At 30.0% G+C, this 24092-nt stretch overlaps 3 protein-coding genes across 8 annotated transcripts; all 3 read right to left on the bottom strand.

Moving 5' to 3' along the window:
- Positions 1 to 317: 317 nt before the first annotated feature.
- LOC129881009 (GATA transcription factor 15-like) lies at positions 318 to 3486 on the bottom strand. Of its 4 annotated transcripts, none has more exons than XM_055955309.1 (3): positions 3217 to 3486; positions 1480 to 1608; positions 318 to 951 (listed from the first exon to the last, which is right to left on the bottom strand). In XM_055955309.1, exons 1-3 carry the CDS (start codon positions 3235 to 3237, stop codon positions 508 to 510), a joined length of 594 nt encoding a protein of 197 aa, XP_055811284.1. In that variant the 5' UTR covers positions 3238 to 3486; the 3' UTR covers positions 318 to 507. The 4 variants fall into 4 exon arrangements, with proteins under 4 accessions (XP_055811284.1, XP_055811283.1, XP_055811287.1 ...); XM_055955308.1 differs by having other exon boundaries at positions 1480 to 1611; XM_055955312.1 differs by lacking the exon at positions 3217 to 3486 and adding an exon at positions 2489 to 3196.
- Positions 3487 to 6326: 2840 nt separating this feature from the next.
- On the bottom strand, positions 6327 to 9822 carry LOC129881010 (uncharacterized). The gene is made up of 4 exons (XM_055955313.1): positions 9533 to 9822; positions 8858 to 9030; positions 7650 to 8018; positions 6327 to 7246 (listed from the first exon to the last, which is right to left on the bottom strand). The coding sequence occupies exons 1-4, from the start codon at positions 9760 to 9762 to the stop codon at positions 6879 to 6881; spliced, it is 1140 nt and encodes a 379-aa protein (XP_055811288.1). The 5' UTR covers positions 9763 to 9822; the 3' UTR covers positions 6327 to 6878.
- A 6194-nt stretch (positions 9823 to 16016) lies between these two features.
- LOC129878517 (transcription factor MYB35-like) lies at positions 16017 to 19173 on the bottom strand. 3 transcript variants are annotated; one of them, XM_055953465.1, is made up of 3 exons: positions 19033 to 19095; positions 16805 to 17782; positions 16017 to 16479 (listed from the first exon to the last, which is right to left on the bottom strand). In XM_055953465.1, exons 2-3 carry the CDS (start codon positions 17484 to 17486, stop codon positions 16265 to 16267), a joined length of 897 nt encoding a protein of 298 aa, XP_055809440.1. In that variant the 5' UTR covers positions 17487 to 17782; positions 19033 to 19095; the 3' UTR covers positions 16017 to 16264. The 3 variants fall into 3 exon arrangements, with proteins under 3 accessions (XP_055809440.1, XP_055809439.1, XP_055809441.1); XM_055953464.1 differs by having other exon boundaries at positions 16017 to 16515; XM_055953466.1 differs by lacking the exon at positions 16805 to 17782 and having other exon boundaries at positions 19033 to 19173.
- Between the last annotated feature and the right edge of the window lie 4919 nt (positions 19174 to 24092).

Consider the following 24092-nt stretch of genomic DNA (forward strand, 5'->3'; position numbering starts at 1 on the left):
TAGACCATGTATTTCAACCAGAGAACGAACAATCACTTAATAATGAACACTAACCGAAAGCAATCGAGAATGATTGTCAATTCCTTACGAGAATCAAGCATAAAAGACATGTCCTAACCACTAAACAAAAGGGTTGAAAAGGCCATTCTTTCATATATCCAAACTTTGAGAATATAAATGAATTCTAGACAGGTTAATATATGTGTAGGTAATATTTAGGAAAACTATTTATTGCACTTTCTGTTTTGATTAAACATATAAAGGTTGCTGCCATGTAATAAACATTAGGAAATAATTTCATCAATTAATTCATCATCAACATTAGAAAATAACTTCATCAATGAACTAAAATAGTAGTATAAAATTAATGAAATGAAAACATAGAGCTCTCAACTTGATTAAGCTCTCATTCTGATAATTCTACCTACTACTCATAGTCTTCCAAACTGAATTAACACTTCTCAAATCAAGCTAGACCTCTCCGAACTGAAACGAATACCTACTCATTCAACCAACCCACAAAGTACTACTTTTACTGCCCAGAGTACAACATTTCTCATTCTTTCCTTCCTTTTCCATTTTCATTCTTCCCTGAGTGTAAAAAGAGCCACAAGAAAGAGCCATCAACAAGACTGCTGCTTGCTCTACTTCTCCCAGCTTCCCCTTCTGAGTAGATCTTGATCTTGATCTTGGCCTCTGCATAACTACTTCTAAACCAAAAGGTAATAATTTCTTTTTCAATGAAGAAGAAACAATGTTCTTTACAAAATTACTGTTTCTACTATCTTCACTGTTGCTGCTGCTGCTACAACTTTGGTTCAAATGGTGCTGTAGTCCAATGCTTTTATGTCCAAGTGCCACTGATTTCTTCAATTTCTTGTCTTCGTTGTTCAACCCAAGAAAGGCTCTTCTCTTTTTCCTACTTTTGATCCCACAAGCATTGCATAGTGACTGCATTCACAGTGGATCATAATCATCAAATTTGAGTATCAAAAAATCATAAACTCAAATTTGAGTATCAAAAAACCATATTTTACTTCTAATAACAAGTAATTACAACCAAGAAACACCATGACATGTTTAAAAGGCGGATGCAACATAGCAGCACTGATTTCGTGATCATCTAAACCCAATATTTTTTTATATGAAGCAAAAATTTGTGTAAATTTACACTCAAATTGCAACAAATAGCAGATATAAACTAATAATTACCAAACAGAACAGTTCTACAATCAGAAACCAAATATTAAACCAATAAAGTTTAAATTTGGGTTCGCTTTTGCATGTTCAAGTGTCACAGTTTCTAAGGAGACTTGTAAAATATGCCAACAATCTTTCTCTTTCTTATACCAATCCACTATCTCACAGGTATTTGCATAACTTATACTAACTTGTAGTTCTATAACATGGTTTATTCTTCCTTTATAAAAATTAGATCAATGTTCAACTTGAAATGATAAATAAGATGATAGAACTAACCTTAGGACCAGCAGGTCCACCTCTCCAAAGAGGTGTTTTTGTGGTACCACAATCAGCACAAGTCTTGACATTACTTTGGCTAGTTTCCAGTGAATTTGTTTCACTACTCATTTCTTCAGATCCTAAACCCTGCTGCAACATAAGAAACAATTCAAATCACCAACTGAATGACTACAATGAGTAAATTTCCCCTGCAGTTACACGATATTCATTAAAGGAAACAGCTAAAAATGACCCAAAAATAAGCTGAACAATACACTTGATTTTGACCTTGATCAAGAAAAAACGACTCAAATTAAGCAGAATCACACTTGGATCACCTAATCTGAAGATCCCAACTGAAGGACTACTATGAGTAAATCTCACCAGCAATTACACAATACCCATTTAAGGAAACAAGCTAAAAAGACCCAAAACAAGCTCAATCACGCTTGATTTTGCCCTTGCCCAAGTTAAAAAAGACACAAATTAAGCAGAATCACACTAGATTTTGACCTAATAAGAAGAGATTACCTAGTGAGATCACTTGCTTTATCGCTTAGATCCACCATTTTGGATCGATCACCTAATCGGAAGAACCTCAACTGAATGATTACAATGAGTTAACTCCACCAGTAGTTACACAAGACCCACTAAAGGAAACAACTAAAATGACCCCAAAACAAGCTGAATCATACTTGATTTTCGTTATTGGTCAAGTAAAAAGACTAAAATTTAACCCTTACAACTCTGCTATAAACCCAGAAGAATCTCGACTGAATAATCACAATGAGTAAACTTCACCAGCAATTACACAATACTCATTTAAGGAAACAAGCTAAAAGACTTGATTTTGCCCTTGATCAAGTAAAAAGCTCAACCACACTTGATTTTGCCCTTGATCAAGTAAAAAGACTCAAATTAAGCAGAGTCACACTTGATTTTGCCCTTGATTAAGTAAAAAAGACTCAAAATATAGCAAAATCACACTTGATTTTGACCTAACAAGAATAGGGCAGATAGTGATCACTTTATCACTTAGATCCACCTTTTTTATCACCTTTTACTGAATAATTACAATGTGTAAACTCCACCAGCAATTATACAAGACCCACAAAAGAAACCCGCTAAAAAGACCCGAAGACAAACTCAATCACACTTGATTTTGAGATCAAGAAAAAAGATCAACAACTAAACCCTGACAAAGATGAATCTCGACTGAATGATCACAATGAGCAAACTCTACCAACAATTACGCAAGACCCATTTAACAAAACAGCTAAAATGACCCAAAACAAACTGATCGCACTTGATTTAGATCTAATAAGAAAAGGGTAGCTAGTGATCATTTATTTTATCACTAAGATCCACCATTTTTATCACCTTTTTCAGAAGAACTTCAACTGAATGATCACAATGTGTAAACTCCACCGGCAATTTACACAAGACCCACAAAAGAAACCGTCAAAAAGACTCAAAAACAAGCTGAATCACACTTGGTTTTTGAGCTCAATCGATTCAAATAGAACATCAGTCAACCCCCCTACAACTCTACTATAAACTCACAAGAATCTCAACTGAGTAAACCTCACCAGCAATTACACAATACCCATTACAGGAAACAAGCTAAAAAAGACCCAAAACAAGCAAAAACCACACATGATTTTAGTCCTTGATCAAGTAAAAAAACGACTCAAATTAAGCTAAATCACACTTGATTTAGATCTAATATGAAAATGGTAACTAGTGATCACTTACTTTATCACTTAGATCCACCATTTTTGCTCACTTTTTCAGAAGAATCCCAACTAAATGATCACAATGAGTAAACTCCACCAGCAATTACACAATAAGAAAACCGCTAAAAAGACCCAAAACAACCTAAACTTCACTTGATTTTTCACCTCGATCGAATAAAAAGAAAAACAATCAAACACCCACAACTCAGAAAGTGATTTTACGCAAAGAATCAAAGAAGAAATTCGAGCTAAAGTATAGATAGATAAGAGAAGAGTGAAGTGAGCGATTTCGGGCGGACAAAAACTGGAATCTTTGGTTTATAAAGGAGTATACGAAAAACCCTAGTTGCGCGCGACTGTGAAAAGACGAAATTGTCCTTTTCTGACAACCTTTTTTTCCCGCCAAAAAAAAACTGAAAATGGCGCTATTAAAATTTGGGAATTGAGATTTGAGACAATTTCATTTATGCCGCTTTATTTTAAAAAATTAGGATTTTCACGTTATTTGAATCGAGGTATATCGGAAACAATCTTTTCGTAAGATAGGAATAAGGATATGTAGATACTATCCTCTTTAGATATCATATATGAGATTACATTGGTATATTGGAATGATAACAGTAATTTATGACACAATTATAAATATTAGTACATGTTACTCTATTTAACTTAATATCATGTAAATATTATGCAAATACAAATCAATATAATACATAAGTTTAATATTTTTTTTCTTTCAATTTGTTTGTCTGTTATTGAGAAGTAGTTGTGTTAAAAATTAGTTTTGAATGTTTCTTTCAATTTTTGACAACTTTTAAATTTTAGCTTTTCACATATCATGTTTAATGTCACAAGATCTACATATTTATCTTTAATTCAAGACTACAAGATTCAAAAAAAAAATTACTCTTGTAAACTTCATATTAAATCAATAAACATGACAAACAAAATGAAATAGAAAGAGTACGTGAGACTGCAGTGGCGGAGCCAGGATTTTGATTAAGAGGGTTCAAAATTTGAAGAAGTAGACACACGAATTAGTTGAAGAGCGATCGACATCTACTGTATATACATAAAGAATTATTTTAATCATATATAAATAGTATAATTTTCTATCGAAAAAGGTTCAGATAAATTTCCTAACTACAAGATGGCTCCGCCACTGTGTGAAAGGACTGAGAACTGGATCCATCACGTAAGCTACAGGTTCACATGACTCCATAGTGTGGATTCATTTGAATTCTATATTTCCTATGTGGGGTATAAATGTATGTGTACAAATTTATTAAAATTGCCACCGATAATAGGCATGAATTCACGATTTTAAAATTTTACTAGGCCAATACTAAAAGACTTAAAGGTTAAATCAATAGAATTTAAATCATGGATTTGTTTATGTGTGACTTAGCTGTTTTGTTTAGACCTTGGTATATATTAAAAAATTCACAAAATATTTATAAAAATTTAACTCTGAAATCAATTATTATTATGAATATTTACTTGAATATTATAAAGATACATAAACTTTAAATCCTAAATTAATCTGTAAGACACAATCACTTATAATTAAATAATTGCACATAGTGTTTTAGACCATGAAAAAAATGAAATCTTTTTAATATAATCGTTGAAATTAAAGCAAATGAATAATGTTTGAAAAATAGGGGGCATTTAATAATGTCAAGAAGAAGAAAAATTTCATCTTCCAAATTTTCATTATTCTTTTTATCGAATATAATAATGTGTATTGAACTTGTTTGTATTTGGTATATAACGTTAAGCAATTGCATGTTCTCCTATTGATAATGACGAAAAGTGCATAACTTAAAACCAAACTCCAATTGGTATCGAATTCCCTCCTATTCTTATAATTATTTTCATAATCGGTATAATAATATCCGTCGATATCGTTATTTGAGAATCTAGATTCAATTGTTAGTAAGAATGGAATCAAATGTCACAAAATGTGTTTGGGAAGTATTCCACTATGGGACAAACAAACAATAATGGTAGAAATTAAAACTAAGAAATATTATTTCGAAAGAAACGACAAGAAAAAGAAAAAACAACACCTAATTATTATATGTATCTTTTTATTCACGTGATGATATCAATAAAAACAAAAGAGGAAATTACTTAACAATTCAATTTGTTACTAACCTTTAAAGGAGGGAAAAAATAATAATACTATACACATATCCTACAAGTAAGAAGTAATTTATGCCACCAAAGGTTGTGCATAGGCCAATAAGAATGATCGAGTTAATTGATCAGTAATTTTTTAAAATATGATTTTTCAATCGAGTTATATTTCTCCATGGTGAAAGTCTACTCATCAACACAAAAAGACCGCTCTCAATGTGTTTATGACGTGATGTTTTGCAAGCAAATTGTTAGTTAATGTGCATCATATTAGAAGACGATATGAATCAACCAGAAGAAGTATGCATAAAAATATTCGCATCAAGAGAAATCCTAAAACTAAATCTATTTTAATTCTTAATGTACCATGTTAAGCTAAAACATTCTATAAATCAGAATCAAACACACCTTAACATGGGTAAAATTCACAAATGACGAGTTTACAACCAAAATTATCGAAATTAAAATTATTTTCATGAAGTTTTAAATTTCACACGTTTAATTCAAAAAAATTGTAATGGAGTTTCATTTGTGAAAATCGAAATTGCATGACAATGACTTTGAAAACTTCACGATAATCCATATTTTTTTTTAAAAAAAAGGGCAAGAAAGTGGCCAATTAACCTTAAGGAGTAATTAACGTGACTTATTCCTCCATGTATTTAATGATACTCCCTTCATCCATGTTTGATTTGACAATTTTTGTAAAAAATAATAAATAAAATAGTATTTTTTCTGCATTTCTCCTAATTATTGAGTAATCTAAATGTAAAAAAATTAATAGTATTTAATATTAAGAATAAAATAATAAATTATTTCTTAATTTTTTCTCCAAATCAGAAAAATAAAAAATAAATATTTATTTTTAATATAATAAACAAATAAAATTACGAGAAGTATCTAAAAGAAACAAAAATGGGAAGTCTCACATTTCAACTTCTTGTTATGATAAAAATATTCCACACAAACTCTACAAGTAAAGAAAAATAAACAATTTAGCACTATATATTATAATAATATTAACACAATGGCCCTACCACGTTGAGCTACTTAAAACCATTCATAGAAATCTTATCCCAGCTTTTGGTTAGCTAGAAATTAAATTCAACCAACACACCTAAATACAACATATCAACAAGCCCCAAAAAATAACAACAAAAAAATAGGGTGGCGGAGTCAAAAATTCTAAGGGCCGAAATAAAAAAAATGCAAAAATGTCACATTTGAAATTTGAACATGCAACCTAAAACAATTTCAAACCGACCCCTATTGCACACAACGTAAGGAGAAAGGGTGCTTAATTGAACTCCTTTCGATACATGTAATTGAACTCCTTTCGATACATGTAATTGAACTCCTTTCGATACATGTAATTGAACTCCTTTCGATACATGTAATTGAACTCCTTTCGATACATGTAATTGAACTCCTTTCGATACATGTAGCTCTGACACTGAACAAAAAGGCAGCCTGACGTCTAGGAAAAGATCGTCGGACTATAAGAGTCTATTGTAAGCAAACTTACCGTGCAGTATACTTCTAATACTTAAGTTTGTTGTTGTGATTTTGACTAAATTTTGAGAAGAAATTTGCAAGAATTGCAAAGAAGGCACCAATGCAACACAAGATCCATGTCACAAATAGCACAATCCAATCCTTCAGTTTCTTCTTTGGCTGATGATTTCTATCAGATTGCATTAGTGATCTATACACAGCTTCAGTTAAGGCAAATGCTGTAACTGGATCTGATTCTTCTGGTAATATTCCCTGCTCAGTCAAACACGCTACATCGTAGGCCCCTGTTGTCTCCGGGACCCCTAAAAATTCGCATATTTTCAGCCGGCTATTGATCCTCTCCTCCGCGCTAATCGTGTCACCATGTGTCAGTATCAGCAACGGATTTTCGTCTGTTGGAGAAAAAAAACCAAACATAAAGCAATTAGATAATATTTGTTTATTCTGAAACATAATATTTTAAAGTTGTGATTCTAACTCGGGCTCTCCAAAACTGTATTTTTTTTTAAAGATTCTGGCATGCACTCAACAACATTTTTGAAGAGTTCGAACAACATAGGTTTTAAGCAGAGTTTTGGAGAATCCGACAACGTTTTTAGGCTATGTTGCTCAAACGGGTCAAAGATTGTTGCCGCGGACCTCTATCTAATCCTCCAAAATGTAGTATTTTTAAAAATTTCGACATGCACCCAACAACATTTTTGAAAAGTCCAACCAACATACGTTTTAGGCAAAGAATTACTACTTAACTACTCAAGACAAGAGGGCTGAATTAAGTTTGAAAAACAAACTTACTTGATTTCCTTATAGAAGGATTGTTGAAAAGGCTCTTCAAGGCCACTACATGTTTCAAATCTCCAGAGCTAAAAGCTTTGTTAATCTCTGATAAATCAGCCACAATTATTGCACAATCAACTTTCCTCTTAGTGTACCTTGTATTTGTTCCTCCACCATTATTAACCTTATTATTATTATAATCACCATGTCTAAAACAAGGTTGATTATGTCGAACACCACGTGTCATCCATGTAGAAACTTCATCTAATTCCTCGATCATATCATTAGTATCTAATCCCCTTGTATCATACACACAAAATCCACTTCTCATTGATCTTAACACATTGTGTTCTTCCAAGAACATAGTTGTATAGTGTGAGTTCCCACCTATATAACAAGATTCAAATAAGTGTCAAAGGGTCGATAATCAGAAACAGATTCAAAATTTTAAGTCAACATATAATAGAATACCGCCACTACATTATTATGTACCAATCTTGTTTTATAACTTTTTGAAATACACATACATATGAGTTTAGCTAAATTGTATTATATAAGAGATCAAATTACTTGAAGTGACCATCCATGATAATTGAGATTATTGAACCTAAAATCATTTGGTATCTGAAACTCACTTAGCTAGATCAAGTAATTTGGATTCATACTTCATAGAGCCTACTAAATTAAAGAAAGAAATGTTTTATACACGAGTTTCTTTCATTTTTAGGACTCGAACTCGAGACATTACTCATTGGTCCCTCCAAAGCAAGTTGCTCTTGTGGTGGGATTCATAAATTTTTCACAGCACAACCTATGCTGTATACATTTATTAAAAAAGCCAATACCTCTACCCTCCTTGACAGCAAATTAGTGGGACATTTTCACATTGTGTTTAAATGTCGTAACCCCCACCCCCACCCCACCTACCCACCCAATGTAAATTGATGCTAACAAAACTAATGTGTTATTTTAGTTACCTTGAACTATTCAAAATAGGCAAAATTGACCCATTTTCCCTTGTTTGGGAACAACCGTTATATAACAGCGACGCATTATTGATAGAGAAACATAATGGTAGGTAAATTTGACTTATTTTGGTTAGACCTATTTGGCTCTTCTTTCCCTTTCTAATATATATTTCATATCTTAAGCAAAAATTACTGAATTCACGTAAATTCGTAACTAACAAATATGGTAATAGAAAAGACAATAATAAGTTAACATACTTGATGTTTGAGCAAATGGGATGAGACCAGATCTACCAAGAACACTATACATGTAATTAACAAGTGAACTTTTTCCAGAAGCAGATAATCCAACTAGTACAATTGTGATCACTGCTGCTATTTCCATATCTTCCTTCTTTATTCCCCCTATTGGTAACCAAAAATCCCCTGCCCTGTAATATTCAATTTCATTTGAAATTTTAGTAGCCGTATAATAACTATCTGAGAAATCTAACTCTTATTTGGATTGACTTATAAACTGTTTTCAACTTTTCTTTTTTTGAGTGTTTGACTTAACCGACTTAAACCATTTTGTTCTTAAAATAAGCCAAAAAAAATAATTAGCTCTGTTTGGCTCAGCTTACCTAGAGCAAATTATAAACATAGATATTTAATCCCTAAAATTTACAAATAGCTACCTTTTTTAATTCAAATAGTCAATATCATAAATTTTTAAATTTCACAGGTGAAACTCGAGAACGTTCTTATAGAGTTTCACCTTTGAAATGACATGACAGTGACTATTTTTCAATTATAGAGTTTAAAAGTTATCGGTGAGCGTTATTTCTATATGGTTAAACAGATGTCTCGAGTTCTAATTCTGGAAAACTAATATCAAACACTAACTGAATGGAATTAATTGGATTCCAAAACGAATAATAATAGAAAACTTACCTGTAAGTAATAAGTTTGTGTCTAAGATCTTCAAGTCCTTCAGATGAAATAAAAGACAATCTCTCCATTTCTCTAAGGACTTTAAGTCTTGGTGTGAGTTTTGATAGATCAGAAATGTCCACTTTAAGATGACCATTTTCATCAAAATCTTGTGGTGTTCTCCACCATAAAGTGACTGTTTTTGGCAATAAATCACTTTGTTCTTCATCACTAAATGAAATATTTCTCATCTTTTTTTTCTTTTTTCTCTCTATGAAGTTTTGTAAAAGAGGGGTTTATAAGATGGGGAGTTGAATTAACCAAGAAATTATATGTGTCTTTATGGATCTAGGGATTTATTTGGTAGAAAATTACAAAAATGGTCCTTTATGTTTAATGGTGGGTTCAAAATAGTATTTTAAAAATATACAGCAATATTTGCATTTTAGGATTATAAAAAATTTAACATTTTTAGTTCCAGTCAAATATTTGACTATTTATGTTTGTTAAAATGATAGAAACTGATATAAATTTAGTGTAATCTTATTAAATGAAATTTGAAATGGTAAAATATATGCAACAGATTTTATTCACTACTTTTGAGTAAGAAAAGTAATTTTCAATAGATCCTCAGCTCATTAAGGAGTCGAGATAGAATAGTCCAAAGTAATATAGAGAAAGAAATAACGAAAATTAAGAAGTAATAACAAAATACTATAGACAATCAGATTAAAACATTTTGAACAGTAATTATAACAAGATAATACAATAATCGAAGTACAAATAAAAAAACTCACTTTATTCTTCATCACTAAATAAAGTTTCTTTTTTTGCTCTAAAGTTTTTTTGTTTTTTTTTTTGGGGGGGGGGGGGGGGGGAGAAGATAGAGAGTTGATTAGCTAAGAAATTATGTATGTGTTTATGGATCTAGGGATAAGTTCTTTAAAATATACACCAAGCAATATTTGCCTTTTAAGATTATAAAAGGTTAATATTTTTAGTCCCTGTCAATGTTTAACAATTTATGTTTGTTAATAATGACTGAAGTGAAGTTTGAAAAAGATAAAAATTATTTAGATCTTACCCTTATTTTGGAGGTTATAGAGAGGTTGTTTCTGACAGATCCTTAACTCACCAGAGGAAAAAAAAAAGTCCAAATCGATATAGAGAAAAAAATAATGGAAATGAACAAGCAATGAAAATATTATGAACAACTTAACAAATCAACCTGAATAACAATCATAATAAGATAATATAATAATCAAAGTGCAAACAAACTGCAGAGAATAACCAAACTCAACGGACAAAAAACTACTAGCTAGAGTAAAACTACGACTATTAGTACTACAAATAACAAACAAGGATAATCCGTTTGTTTCATAACTTCCTAAATGGATAACGAAAATGGATAGAAAAGAAAAAAAGATTAGTCAAATATCAAAAAATCTCAGCACGTCTAAAAAAAAAAATACTCAGTCAAACATCAAAAGATCTTTATCACATTTTAAAAAAAAAATGCAACACAAATAACTGCACTAAACATCAAATTGATATACGAAAATAATATAAATTACACCTTAAATAGCTAGACTATAGAGTTAAGTACCACAGAGTTAAGTAAAAAAATTGTAGAAACTACAATAATTATGCCTACAAATGTGATTTCCCAGTAATTCCCCCCCATAGTTTCCATTAAATCTAAAGACTAAAATTCTATAAAATAATTAATAAAGACTAAAAGTGCTATAATTTTTTTTTAACAAACTTAATGTATATTTGAGGAGCCACTTTAAATCTACTCTTAAACATAAAGGACCAAATTTGTCATTTTCTCATTTATTTAAGTGGTGGGGGTTTTAATTTATAAAATTGTCTGATGACAAAGGAAATGGAGACAAGTAGCTTCCACGATGTACAATATTATTTTGAAAATGATTATTATTTTGTTAGTGGAGAAATCGATGTTGTTGTCTTTTTTTTCCTTAGTTTTTTATTTGATGTCCAGTATTTGTGTTAGGTGATTAATTCGAATTTGTGCTACATAAGGTTTCATTCGATCGGACGTGCTTTCTATTAAAGATTTTTTTATATTTATAATTCGAATTTGAAATCTCTAATTAAAAAAACAACAGTCTCATTTACTGCATCACTTCCTTTGATGGTTGATGTTATTGCCATTTTTGCTCTAGAGATTTAAATTAAAAAACATTGTTTTTAAAAATAAAAACTAAAAACCGCCTTAAAATAAATAAAATCATTTTTGTCAAGTTCAAAAGATAGGAGAGCACCCCTTCTCCCGAAGTTACGGGGTCATTTTGCCGAGTTCCTTTGACATGGTTCTCTCAAGCGCCCTAATATACTCTATTTGTTCACCTGTGTCGGTTTGGGGTACGGTCAATTCACCAGAAGGAGTACACGAGTTTAAAAAAGAGCCAAAATTAACAAAAAGTTCAAAAGAAAGAAAAGAAAAAAACACGACAGAAATTAATAATTAAAATACGTACATATAGGAAGTTTCTACTTTCTAATCATCATAATAAAGTGATTTTATGTGATTGATTACAAATAGAAGAAAACGTGGAAGCAACGTGCAACGTGTAATTTGGACTATTTGTGTTCTGAAAAAATAATGAGATTTTGCTAATAATTGTTGGTCATTAAAAAATACAAAAGAAAAAATTTCAAATTTAAAAGATACAATCTAAAATTATGAAGTGTACCATCAAAATATAGCAAAATACATTGTATTTTGTATATATAATAAGTATATTCATACATATACATATTTCTATAGCAATATACACTATATTCATACGCATAACAAAGGACAGTTCGGTACACTAAAGCTCTCGCTATGCGTAGGGTCCGGGAAACGGCTCGATCACAACGGTCTATTGTACGCAGCCTTACCCTGCATTTCTGTCAGAGGCTGTTTCCAAGTCTTGAACCCACACGCATAACAATAGTGAAATTATTATGTGCGCGTTTAATAAGTATCTACACATATGCAATATTTCTATCTAATTATTTTGGAATGGGTGATAAGTGTATCGGCATATATCTGCTATAAAACTAAGCTATGGTTATATTTGATAATCTTTTTAAACTACTGTTATTTCAAGAAAATATAGGCCTTAATTTATTGTGTCACATATTTTTTTTAATGATATAGAAATTATTTTTTTTTTTATGAAAGAATGTCACTAATAATATTAAACCCCAAGTAAAGCTCCCATGACCAAGGTTGAGTCATCAATTTGATAAGTAGCTTTATTTTATTTGAACATGTAAAACAGTTGGGCATTTATTAATTATTTTAAATATAGTTATTTAATTATTAGCCATGCATTAAGAAAATAAATAAAAAAATCTATTAATTGAGCTGGTCATCTATAACAAATTAACAATATAGAATAATTGAAAAAACGAAAAGTGGCAATGACTTCTTTTCATATTGATCATTTCGTTTATCTTTATTAATTTATTTTCATATTCATATTATATACACAGCTCACCAATAATGTAAAAATGGAGAGGAAATTCCAAGGTGGACATTCAAATCCTCACGAGAAGATGAGCTACTAAAATTCTCTAAATTAGTATGAAAACTATAATGATTCTTTTTTTTTTTTTGAAAAATAAATTTAAATAATCGTCCAGTCAAATAATATCAATAAATATATATATATATTATTTTTTTTATATTTAATTAGCAAATTGTAATTATTTTTACCGACCGAGCATATAGGTAACTTGTTCTTGAGTTATGGGCTGCAGAGGAGATGGATGGATCCGAGCCCATCAGAGAACCAGTTTGACCCACCAGCCCAGAAGTGTGGGCTTGGGCCGATTATGGGCTAGATTGAGTGGGTTCGTTCCACTCGATAGGTCAAAAAGCAACGTGAAAATTTCACGGGGCATCTTATTTAATCGCCCCATTTAATTTGTATCTATTTTTTTTTTTAAAAAAGATATATAATTGGTATTTGGTATTTATGTAGCTTCAGATAAACTCCTCTTTTACTTAGTTAATGTATGATAGTATTTTTTTTAATAAAACTTATAGCAACTAAAGTATAATGCTTTGAAAAAGTGAGTCTGAAATTTCAAATAATTAAAAGTGAATTTTAAATCAAGTGGGAGGTGTTGGAAAAAGACTTGAAAACACTGACAATTATCATTGTTGCAGAATGAATTTGTTAGATATGTTGTTGTTTCGATAAATTAATGTTCGGGAACTTATGTTTCAAATTTGAGCTCATCTAAAGTAGATTTGGACGTTGAATTGTGTGTTGGATTGTTTAAGGTTGATGAACAAATTTTTATTCACAGCAAACAAAAAAAATTCAGTTGAATACCAAACACAAATGTCTGCAGTTCAAAGTTCAATTACACATAACTAAAGTGATTCAAAAAAGTTAGCTGTCAAATTACAACAACAATAACAATATTATCTCTGATCCCTCCTTTTCTATCAAAAAAAAAAAACAATAATAATAAATTCAATATAATTTCACAAATAAAATTTAAAAAGAATAGAATGTATACCTACATTACTTTTATCTTCATAGAATAAAAAAATTATTTTCAATAATTCACCGACAACGTAAAAAAAATAAATTGCATTAAACATTAAAAGGACATGCTTGGAAAGATCAAACATGTGCGTTCATAGTCATATGATTTTGATAGGTCAAAATCAGAACTAAATGCTTTAGTTGTCAAAAATGACAACACTTATGGTACTTTAGGCACACACATGATTTAAGTTCGTTAAATTTTTCTTTATATACTTCAATTATAATTATTTCAAATTGGTTTTAGCAAATTATTATATATTTATAGCTTTATCATGAATATAATCTTAATTCAAGTTTGGCAAAATTGGTCTTGACAAGACAAAATTTTTGATCTTTTCATGATTACATTTCAGATAAAATATTTAAAATTAGTCAAACTTCATATGCGAATTTCACAACTTCTGTCGTGAATGTATGAAGTTGTAGTTGTTTTGAAGCTACAAATATAAATTAAATGACGACACTAAAAACAAATATTTATGCACATCATTAAAACACAACCAAATGTACAATGGAAAAGAAGTTTTTTAGTTATTTTTTTTCCCTGACTTTTTAGGAAAAGAATTATACAACTAAAAATTGATTCAGAATTTCAAAATTATGATTTTATATTAATCGAATTAGATCTAAAATGAATATCAAACATCGGAGAAATAAAATATAAAATTCATCACACATTTTTTGTCCTTTTCATCTTTATATTTTATATTTAGTCAAACAAAGTATAACAACCACTAGTAAGTTTGTTTTTCATTCCTTCAAACATTCCTCATTATATTCTTTTTACAATAAAACTTCAAATCCCCTCTCTCTTTATCCTTCATTCATTATTATTTTATAAGAGTGATGAGGAAGGACAAATGAATAAATATCCACATGCATATCTATTGGACCTTTTTACCAAATTGAACCAAAAGTTGAAATATTCAATCAATTATGCAATTGAAAGAATTCAAATCTCATGATATTTATGATCATATGGAAGATCCACCAAAGATTACAATATCATCTTCAAAATCTAATACAAATTCATATACATTACCAACAAAACAATACAAGAAATTAGAAGATAAGAGGAGAAAACGCATTGCTTCTTACAAATCTTATACAATTGAAGGTAAAATCAAGAATTCTATACGCGATAGCTTGCGTTGGATCAAGAATAAATATTCTTCCATAGTGCATCGTCATTAAAATACAAATTTATGACGGAATATTTATGACAGATAAGCCTCGATCTGAAATTCAGAATTATCAATAGTGATGAAATATATGATGGTCTTACAACATTGAAATTTTTCTTCTTCTTTTTTCTTGGATGCAACTTTTTGTTTAGACATGAGGTATATACTTCTTTTCAATGTAATGTTGTTTTGTAATTCATGTTTATTGTAATTATACAATATATGATCTTGATTAATGGTGTTCAAAATTTATGTTATGATAGAAATTTGGACTTATGTTAATTGGTTATAGCTTGGAAATTAAAGTGACAGTGACTTGGCCATGGGTCGAAAAAATAAGTCTTCATTACTTTTTTCATTTTAATTTGTTTGTCTTATTTTTCTTTTTAATTCATTTTATTTAAAAGTCTCTTTTCTTTTTTTACAATTCTTTAATTTCAATTTTCTACATGACGATTGACGACCATAAGATGAAAGGGCATTTTAGTACATTCTACGTAGTTTTAGTTTCAGACCACAAGATAAAAGGTAAGGACATTTTGGTACATTTTACATATCTTTAGTTTAACACCACAAAATTCCAAAGCTTTTTTTTACTTTCTACAATTCTGTACAAAATCAAAACCAAACAAATAAATTGAAACGGAGAAAAGGAATGTTTTATTTGTGTGGGGGGATAAAAAGTAAATTTTTACATGTTAGTGAACAAAGAAGATGAAAATTAAATAACTAAAAAGAAGCTTTATGAATTACTAATAATTTTATTGGTGTAAATAAGTTAAAACAATGAATACAAAGTTTCTAAAATTTAATGAAACAAGTAGAGTGTACTAGAGTTCTATTTATCATTCCATAGCCAAAGTAACATGTCATGTTCCCAAGATCTACACTCTTCAATGGGTCTAAACTCCATGTTTTCTTCTTCCAAGAAATAATCAAAATTTATATCAGACCAATTATTATTACCAAAATCATGCAAACACTCATTATTATGTTGTACTAAGTACAATTTCATTTTGTTCATATGGTCCTTGTATTTGTTGTCCTTGGTCCTCAAAGGTCCATATCCCATTACACACTTGTTGTTTAGGTATAACATGAATGTCTTTGTTGTTCTTGTCTCCTCCTCCGTCTTCTTCTTCTTCACTTCTTGGCTCATGTATCGTTGATTTTGCATGATATTCATGTTGTTGCATGGCTAGTCCTTTAATTTCATCAGGAAATGACTGAGTCAGAAATTCTAATAAGAAGATTTGAAAAAAAATATGTTAAAAGAGTAACGTAATTGAAATTTTACTTCAACAATTTATATTATGTGATGTTCTTTCTTCTTTATTTATAGTTGTTCCAAAAAAAATGATATCCTTTTAATGACTTAATTTATAATTAAAGAAATATCATGAGAAGTTAAAGAGTACAAGTTTTAAAAAAATCTTTCTTTCTTTTATCTTAAAATTCATACTCAGTCAAGCACCTTCACATGAAATGAAATAGATGAGATCATGTATAAATAAGATATATCCATTTACCTAGATCAACAGTATAATTTTTCATCCACAAGGATTTAGTTGAACTCCCTTCTTCGGATAATATAGCTTTGTCCTTGTCTCTAAGACATGAGGAGTTGGTTTCTCGATTAGATACTTTATCAACAATATAACTTTCCAACAAAAAGGATTCAATTGAACCCTCTTCAGACCACATAGGACACGAGGAGTTGATTTTTGTATTTTTCAGTAAAAGAGATTCAAATAAACCCCCTTCTTCAGACCACGTAGCATCGTCCCTGCCTTCAGGATATGAGGAGTTGGTTTCTTGATTAGAACCTATGTCAACGATATAATTTTTCAGCAAAAGAGGTTCAATTGAATTCTCTTCACAGCACGTAGCATTGTCTATGCCTCTAGGACCTGAGGAGTTGGTTTTTATATCTTCTGACAAAAGAGATTCAATTGAACCCACTCCAGACCACGTAGCATCGACCTTGTCTCCAGGACATAAGGAGTTGTATTTTCGAATAGAACCTTTATCAATTATATAATTTTTCGATAAAAAAGATTCAATTGAATCCCCTTCAGACCACATAGCTCCGTCCTTGCTTCCAAGACATGATGAGTCATTTTTTCGAATGGAACCTCTATCAATAACAATATTATCTTCCGGCAAAAGAGATTCAATTGAACTCCCTTCAGACAACGTAGTATCGCCCATGCTACCAAGACATAATGAGGAGTTGATTTTTCGAGAGGGAGCTATATAATCAACAATATCCTTTCCGGGTAAAAAAAGATCCAATTGAACCTCCTTCCAACCCTATAGTTGTGTCTCGTTTTCTCGAGGATACATCACAATCACCATCAACTGCAATTTTTGGTACATTTGCAGTGGTTTTAATAAGCTTTTTGAGGTTCCTAAAGGTGTAAATTATCCTACGTAAGTTAGAATTCCAATAGTTCTGTATTTCATTATCTGTTCGTCCAGACAAAAGTTGGACTATTGAAGACCACCTATAACACATAACATGAAAGTGATCATGGAGATTGTGGCAATGTGCAACCAAATATCATATATATCAAATCTTTTTAAAACATACTAAAAATGTACGTCTTGATTTCGAATAGTATAATCTAAAATGTCAATAACAATTCATTAAAAAAACATGAAATCCCCTCATTGTCATGCATCAATATTGGAATATATTTCAATCAATAGTTTACTAGTTAATTGATACAATAGTTTTCTTTCGGACCAAAAAGAAAAGACTGGAATATATATATATATATATATATCTAAAATAAAAATGGGATCATAAAATATTGTACGTACACAGTCAGACCTCTCTATAACAAACCTTTTACTATAACCGCTAAGTTTTCTTTGGATCCAATTTTTTTTTATATCTTGTCATATTATATATTTTTATAGCAATATTTCGTTATAGCAGTCAAAATATATTCAAACAAACTATGTTGTTAGAATAATACAATTTTTTAGAAAAAAATGAAGAAAAAATAACCTATTTGAGCTATGCAATTTGACAATGGTTTCATCTTCTTCTGCAGTAAAATTGCCTCTCTTCAAATTTGGTCTCAAATAATTTGTCCATCTTAATCTACAACTCTTTCCACATCTTAATAAACCTTCATTTAATCAAGTAAAAACACTTGCATTAATTACCATAATTGGTAAATAATCATAATATCTTAATTAATGTAACATACACAAGATAATAAACAAACTCTCATCCTTATAAACTATTGTTGAAGCAAAACAAAATGTAATTATAAAATAAATATTTTGTAAGAAATTAACCTATAAATTTCTATCTAGACACTCTCTATATTTTATACTTTGTTAGAGGTATTTAACCCACTCAAAAGATAAACAATCAGTCAATAACGTGATCATTTTCAAAATAGAGATTTTTCTTTGACTTTTAAAATGTTACAGAGAAAGATAGTCAGTCCTCTTAAGCTAGAGGCCAAGAGTACTGGCATATAAATTTCTCATGAAGGAAAAAAAAGAGACTTATTATTAAAATGATTACCAACAAACGTTGTGATGAAGTGTCAAATACTCTTTCATCAAAGGTTTCTAATTCGAACCCTATAAAAAGTCACCTTTATTAAGGAATGTTTTTACTCCAATATGAACAAAAATCGATAGCGAACCCTAGTTGATGCTGAACACCAAATGAGAAACCCAAATAAGCTATATATTAACATGATTAAAAAGACAAAAAACATTTATTAATTACCAGCATTTTTGGGAAGAGACCTCCATGAACCTTCTCCATTAGCTTGGATGTACTTCACCAATAATTCATCTTCTTCATCTTTCCATTTTCCTCTCTTTAGCCCAATTTTTTCACAACAAGGTGACTTCACCATTTCCTATTTTTTGTATATGCTCAAAAAATTTAAAGGCATAGATTGGGGTGGGTTTAATTTATAAAGAGAGGATATTTATGGTGGGGTAGACCAAGGGTGGATCTACAATACATGTTATGTGTCTGATGTCGAACCTATTAGCTTTATTTATTTTGAATGTAGTTAGTAAAAAGGACAGCAAATTCAGAATTAACGAACTTAAAATCTTGAATTTAACTCTTAGAGATGAAATTTCTAAGAAAAGTTGTGGGAATAATACCAGTGGACCAGAGGCCTCTATAGCCACAAAATTTTAACTTATATGCACCGTCAGTATAAAGAACTTAGCGGTGTGAATTTTAACATGTAAGAAAGTTTCATGCCTTATTATTAGTGTTATGTACTTCCAGTTATCTTTGAGCCATTTGATAGTGAATATATAAATAAGTGAGTTAATGGCTAAACTCCGCTCCCCCCTCTCCCTTCTACTTAAATTATCGAATATATAATATTATGTTTTCGTGTTTTATATCTAAATTATCAAATATTTCTGTTATAACTTTAAGAGATTAAGTTCCTCCTACTTCAATATTTATTGACATGTGTATTTCACTCTCCTAAATCACTTTGAAAATATGCCAAGTGGCACAACACATTTCATTTGAACTTAGAGTTAATTAATATGCATAATTTTTCAAAACTATTATAGTTTTGCAAATTTCACACTTAAATTATTGAGTGTTTTTGTTACCCCATGCACAATAATTTTTAAAAGTTAAAAATCCTCCAGAAGAATATACATAAATAATAAATTGGTTTAAACAAAAAAAAACACAGAAAATTCAAAATGATCATGAATGGAACAGAATCAAGTTATTTGAATAGTTGGAAATTGTCTCAATATTTAATATCAAAATCAATAAATTAAAAATTAATAAGCTTAAAATTTTGAATCTGCTTACCGATGCAATGTGTGGGGAAATACTACTAGCCGAGGGAACTCAATTTAGCCACGAATTTAACATGTAAAAAAAGGCGAAAATTACATTTAGTGTCTTTGAAAATGGATAATTTTGAACTTTCAATCATCGCTTATTCATTAGTAAACAAAGTCAAAACACAAAATTTGTTGACCATGAAATTTATTCCATGAGACAAGTCGCAACGACGACAACAACAACAATAACATATTTAATATAATTTCATAAATAAGGTCAAAAAAAATAATATATATGCAAGATCTTATTTCTATCTTAAAAGATAGATAAATTATTTTTAATAGACTTTCGATTTAAGAATTATCCCACGAGACAAGCAGGAAAGGAAAAAAAATCAAGACCACCAACTTTCAAAGTCATGATTATGAATCACTCCTCAAAAAGGCTACAATTATAAAACACTTTTTCATTGCAGATTTTGTCACTACAGCATATATGGCTATGGTCATAAATACGTTGGAAATAGCTGTAAAATCTGTACTTTTAACATAGAAAAATTGACATGTGTAACCCTAGTTGAGCTTGCATAAATTATGTCTAGTTATTTTCAAGTTGTTCATATGATAGACAAGTGACTTAATTCAGAAAGTAATTTGTATCCATTTGATAATAACATAAATCTGTCATATTGAATTTGATCTCCGCTGATATTTATGTTTAAATATGTATAAAGTTGAATAAGTGTAGGCATATGCATCTATATGGCATTTTACGTGTCGATTTGTGTGAGATGCTATGTAAAACGTGTGTATTTAATTATTCGATTTTATATAAATTTAAGTGACTATTTATACATGTTCAAAAATGAAGGACATAAATATCGGGTAAGATCAAGTTAAAAGAGAGTTGCGTACATGCAATGCCAAAATATATTGACAACAAAATTTAGTTATCTATATTTTGGTTTGGTAGAAAGGATATTCCTTTCAACAAAAAATTACATTAAAAGGAGAAAAAGAAAGATCTTGAGCGTTAATATGTCGTCGAGTTGAATATTGAAATAAAATAAATGGAAGTTTAATTTGTACAAATGATTTAAAATTGAGTTAAGCAATATATTACCTCTTTGTATATGCACGAACTAGGGTTTATGATTTAGTAGTCTCCAAAAACCCTAACCGGAATAGAACTCATCTCGTAGAATACCACCAAATTTTAAGGGAAAACTACACAAAATAGATCAATTGTGAAACTATTTACCCAAATTAGACCTAACCCAAACTATTTACCCTTAATAGACTCATGACCCAAACTATTTACCCTCTTACCCCACTTTTTTCCTTTTAATTTCACGCATGATGTCATGCTGACGTCAGTATCACTGCTCCTCTTTGATACTATCAGAGTATATTATACTCTAATGGTACCAAGCAGTTTCTTCTTGATTTCTTCTTGATACCATCAGAGTATATATATGCTCTCATGGTATCAAACGTGTATTTACGCCAGTGCCCCTTCCCTTGTTCCTTTTTGATACCATCAGAATATATTATACTTTGATGACATCAAACAATTTATCAAGAAGGAAGAGACAGTGCTTCAGCGAAACTGCTTGATACCATCAAAGTATAATATACTCTAATGGTATCAAGAAGGAAGAGACAGTGTTTCAGCGAAACTGCTTGATACCATCAGAGTATATTATATACTCTCATGGTATCAAATGCGCGAGATAGTTAAAAACAAGGGGTATGAAAGTAATAGGGTATCCAATAGTAAATAATATCCTTTTGGGGGGTATAACAATAATTATCCCAAATTTTAAAGTCTATTTTTAAGATGGAAAAGATAAATTTTGTAGCTTTAAATCATTGATGATCAAATCTTCAACTAATTAATAGACTCTAAATAATTTTAACACTCTTTCAAAATTTAAATAATCCAAATTTATTCAGATTCGTAAATAAATTGTAAAATAATAAATACACCACTTAATAATTTATCGTTTGAATCATTTAAAAATTAAGGCTTAATGTCATAGAGCAAAAGTTTGAAAGGAAAATCAGATCAGGTCAATGCAGGAATTCAAATTAGTCAGGCTCTATTTTGTATATCGGACAAGATATCAAAATAAAAATAAGATTATTTTAGACTATTAAATGACTTCACGTGCAGTGACAAATATAGAATTTTCATTTAGAAAATTCAAAAAATAAAAATACCTAAGATTTGAATTTGAAACTTCATAAAGATCGTTAATTTTGAACTCCTAAATAACTAAATCAACTTTATATCTAAGAGATTCAAAATCTATATATACAATATAAATATTTTATCGAGAAAATAGGATGAACACCCTCCCGACTCTCTAGATCCGGCCCTGTTCACGTGTCAGTAGGGTGCACTTTTGCATGTGCATGGAGTTGTTATTCTCTGTAACTAAAAACTTTACACTATAAATAACTTAATTAAGTAAAAGCTGTTAAGCTAGTTGTAACAACCAGCCTGTCTGTTTGGATGTAATATTAATTAATTGTAAGACTAAAAATAAGGGTATCGGACAAAACTAATGATGCCACGTGCATCTAGCTATCTAGCTAGTTGTGAGCTATAACACTTAATTAACCAATCACGTAAGGTTCGGAGAAGGACCGCTCTCCTAAAAATTATACGAAATAGATAAAAATGGTTCAAACACATTAGTGACCTAAAACCAAAATCAAATGAAGACTTTATAATGTATATTCTTTTAATTCTTTGTAATGCAAAATTACTATAATAATATTACTAATTCTTATTTAATTCTTCCCTTTAATATGAAAAAGTGTAATTCACCTTTTCATATAAACTATAATCTATTATCTCCTTAAAATATAGGATATGAAATTTTACATATTGGTGTAAATTTCTCTACACTAACGACGTATATTACTTAAACTTTGCTTAAATATTTACAAGCAAACTGATCGATCATCCATCTTTTAAGAAAAGTAAATTTTGTTCCAACAAACACTAGCATAAAATCTTTATAAATATCGTGATTAGCAATAATTCAATTATTGCTAGACTGATCATAATACAAGAGGTGTTTGTACCCTAAGTTGTTGATACAGGAGATTAGTAATGGCCCGCACCATATTCATCGATAAATTTCCTTCTACAGGTTGAGAGAAAAGAATGACCAACAAAATAACATTAACATAATACTTGTAATCCCATAAAAGTGTGGTCAAAAGAGAATAAAGTGTACGTCTAGATTGTTTCCTATAGATCCTCCGATCAAGAAAAAAAGTACAAAATATTATAAAAAAAGAAATAATAAAAATGAGGACATATAAAAGAATAAACGAGACAACGTTTAACTATATCACTAAATGACCCAACAATATGAGTTGGCTATCTTTAAATCTTTAGAGTAAGTCATAAATCTCACATGGCGTAACGTGCTGTTTGGCTCTTCCTGTGGATATATTAAAGGGAAAAAAAGATGAATATTATATATCACCGACACCTATTTATTTATATTCCTCAATAATCATGTGTGGATATTCAATCCCTATCCCTTTTCATTATCCACTTCTATTTATTTATATTATATTAATTAACTTATTTTCTAGTTTCTCATATATATATATATATATATATATATTTATTTTTATTCTGACCTCTCATCATTTTGTATTCCTTAGAAGAAAATAAATGCGTGGAGACCACATTGTGGAGGAGAAGTGGGATAGGGGCGGAGCTAGAAGGACGAAAAATTGCATAGATAGAGCAAATAATAATTTATTTTTTTGAAAATCATGTATCCGCCAATATGTGGGAGCTTGGAGCAAGGACGTACCTCGATAGGAGTAAGAAGTTTATCTGAATTTTTTTTGGTGAAATAGTTATACTATATATACAAAATTAAAATTATGAATCTCTTTGACTTATTAGGAGGGTTTTCAATTCGAAGAGAAATGAAGTTACACTTTGGTACAAAAATGCCATTGTAAGTGAAGGCATTC

Source organism: Solanum dulcamara, chromosome 2, assembly GCF_947179165.1.
Source record: "Solanum dulcamara chromosome 2, daSolDulc1.2, whole genome shotgun sequence".
NCBI lineage: Eukaryota > Viridiplantae > Streptophyta > Magnoliopsida > Solanales > Solanaceae > Solanum > Solanum dulcamara.

Coding starts and splice junctions, on each gene's coding strand:
- LOC129881009 (XM_055955308.1), bottom strand. CDS start 3,237: ATGGTGGATCTAAGTGATAAA. Junction 1,612..3,216: donor TGGTGGATCTAAGTGATAAA/GTAAGTGATCAC, acceptor CTTATGTTGCAG/CAGGGTTTAGGATCTGAAGA. Junction 952..1,479: donor GTGGACCTGCTGGTCCTAAG/GTTAGTTCTATC, acceptor CTGTGAATGCAG/TCACTATGCAATGCTTGTGG.
- LOC129881010 (XM_055955313.1), bottom strand. CDS start 9,762: ATGAGAAATATTTCATTTAGTGATGAAGAACAAAGTGATTTATTGCCA. Junction 8,019..8,857: donor CCCATTTGCTCAAACATCAA/GTATGTTAACTT, acceptor CTTGTTATATAG/GTGGGAACTCACACTATACA. Junction 7,247..7,649: donor TCCTTCTATAAGGAAATCAA/GTAAGTTTGTTT, acceptor TTTCTCCAACAG/ACGAAAATCCGTTGCTGATA.
- LOC129878517 (XM_055953464.1), bottom strand. CDS start 17,486: ATGGGCGATACTACGTTGTCTGAAGGGAGTTCAATTGAATCTCTTTTG. Junction 16,516..16,804: donor AAATTATACTGTTGATCTAG/GTAAATGGATAT, acceptor TCTTCTTATTAG/AATTTCTGACTCAGTCATTT.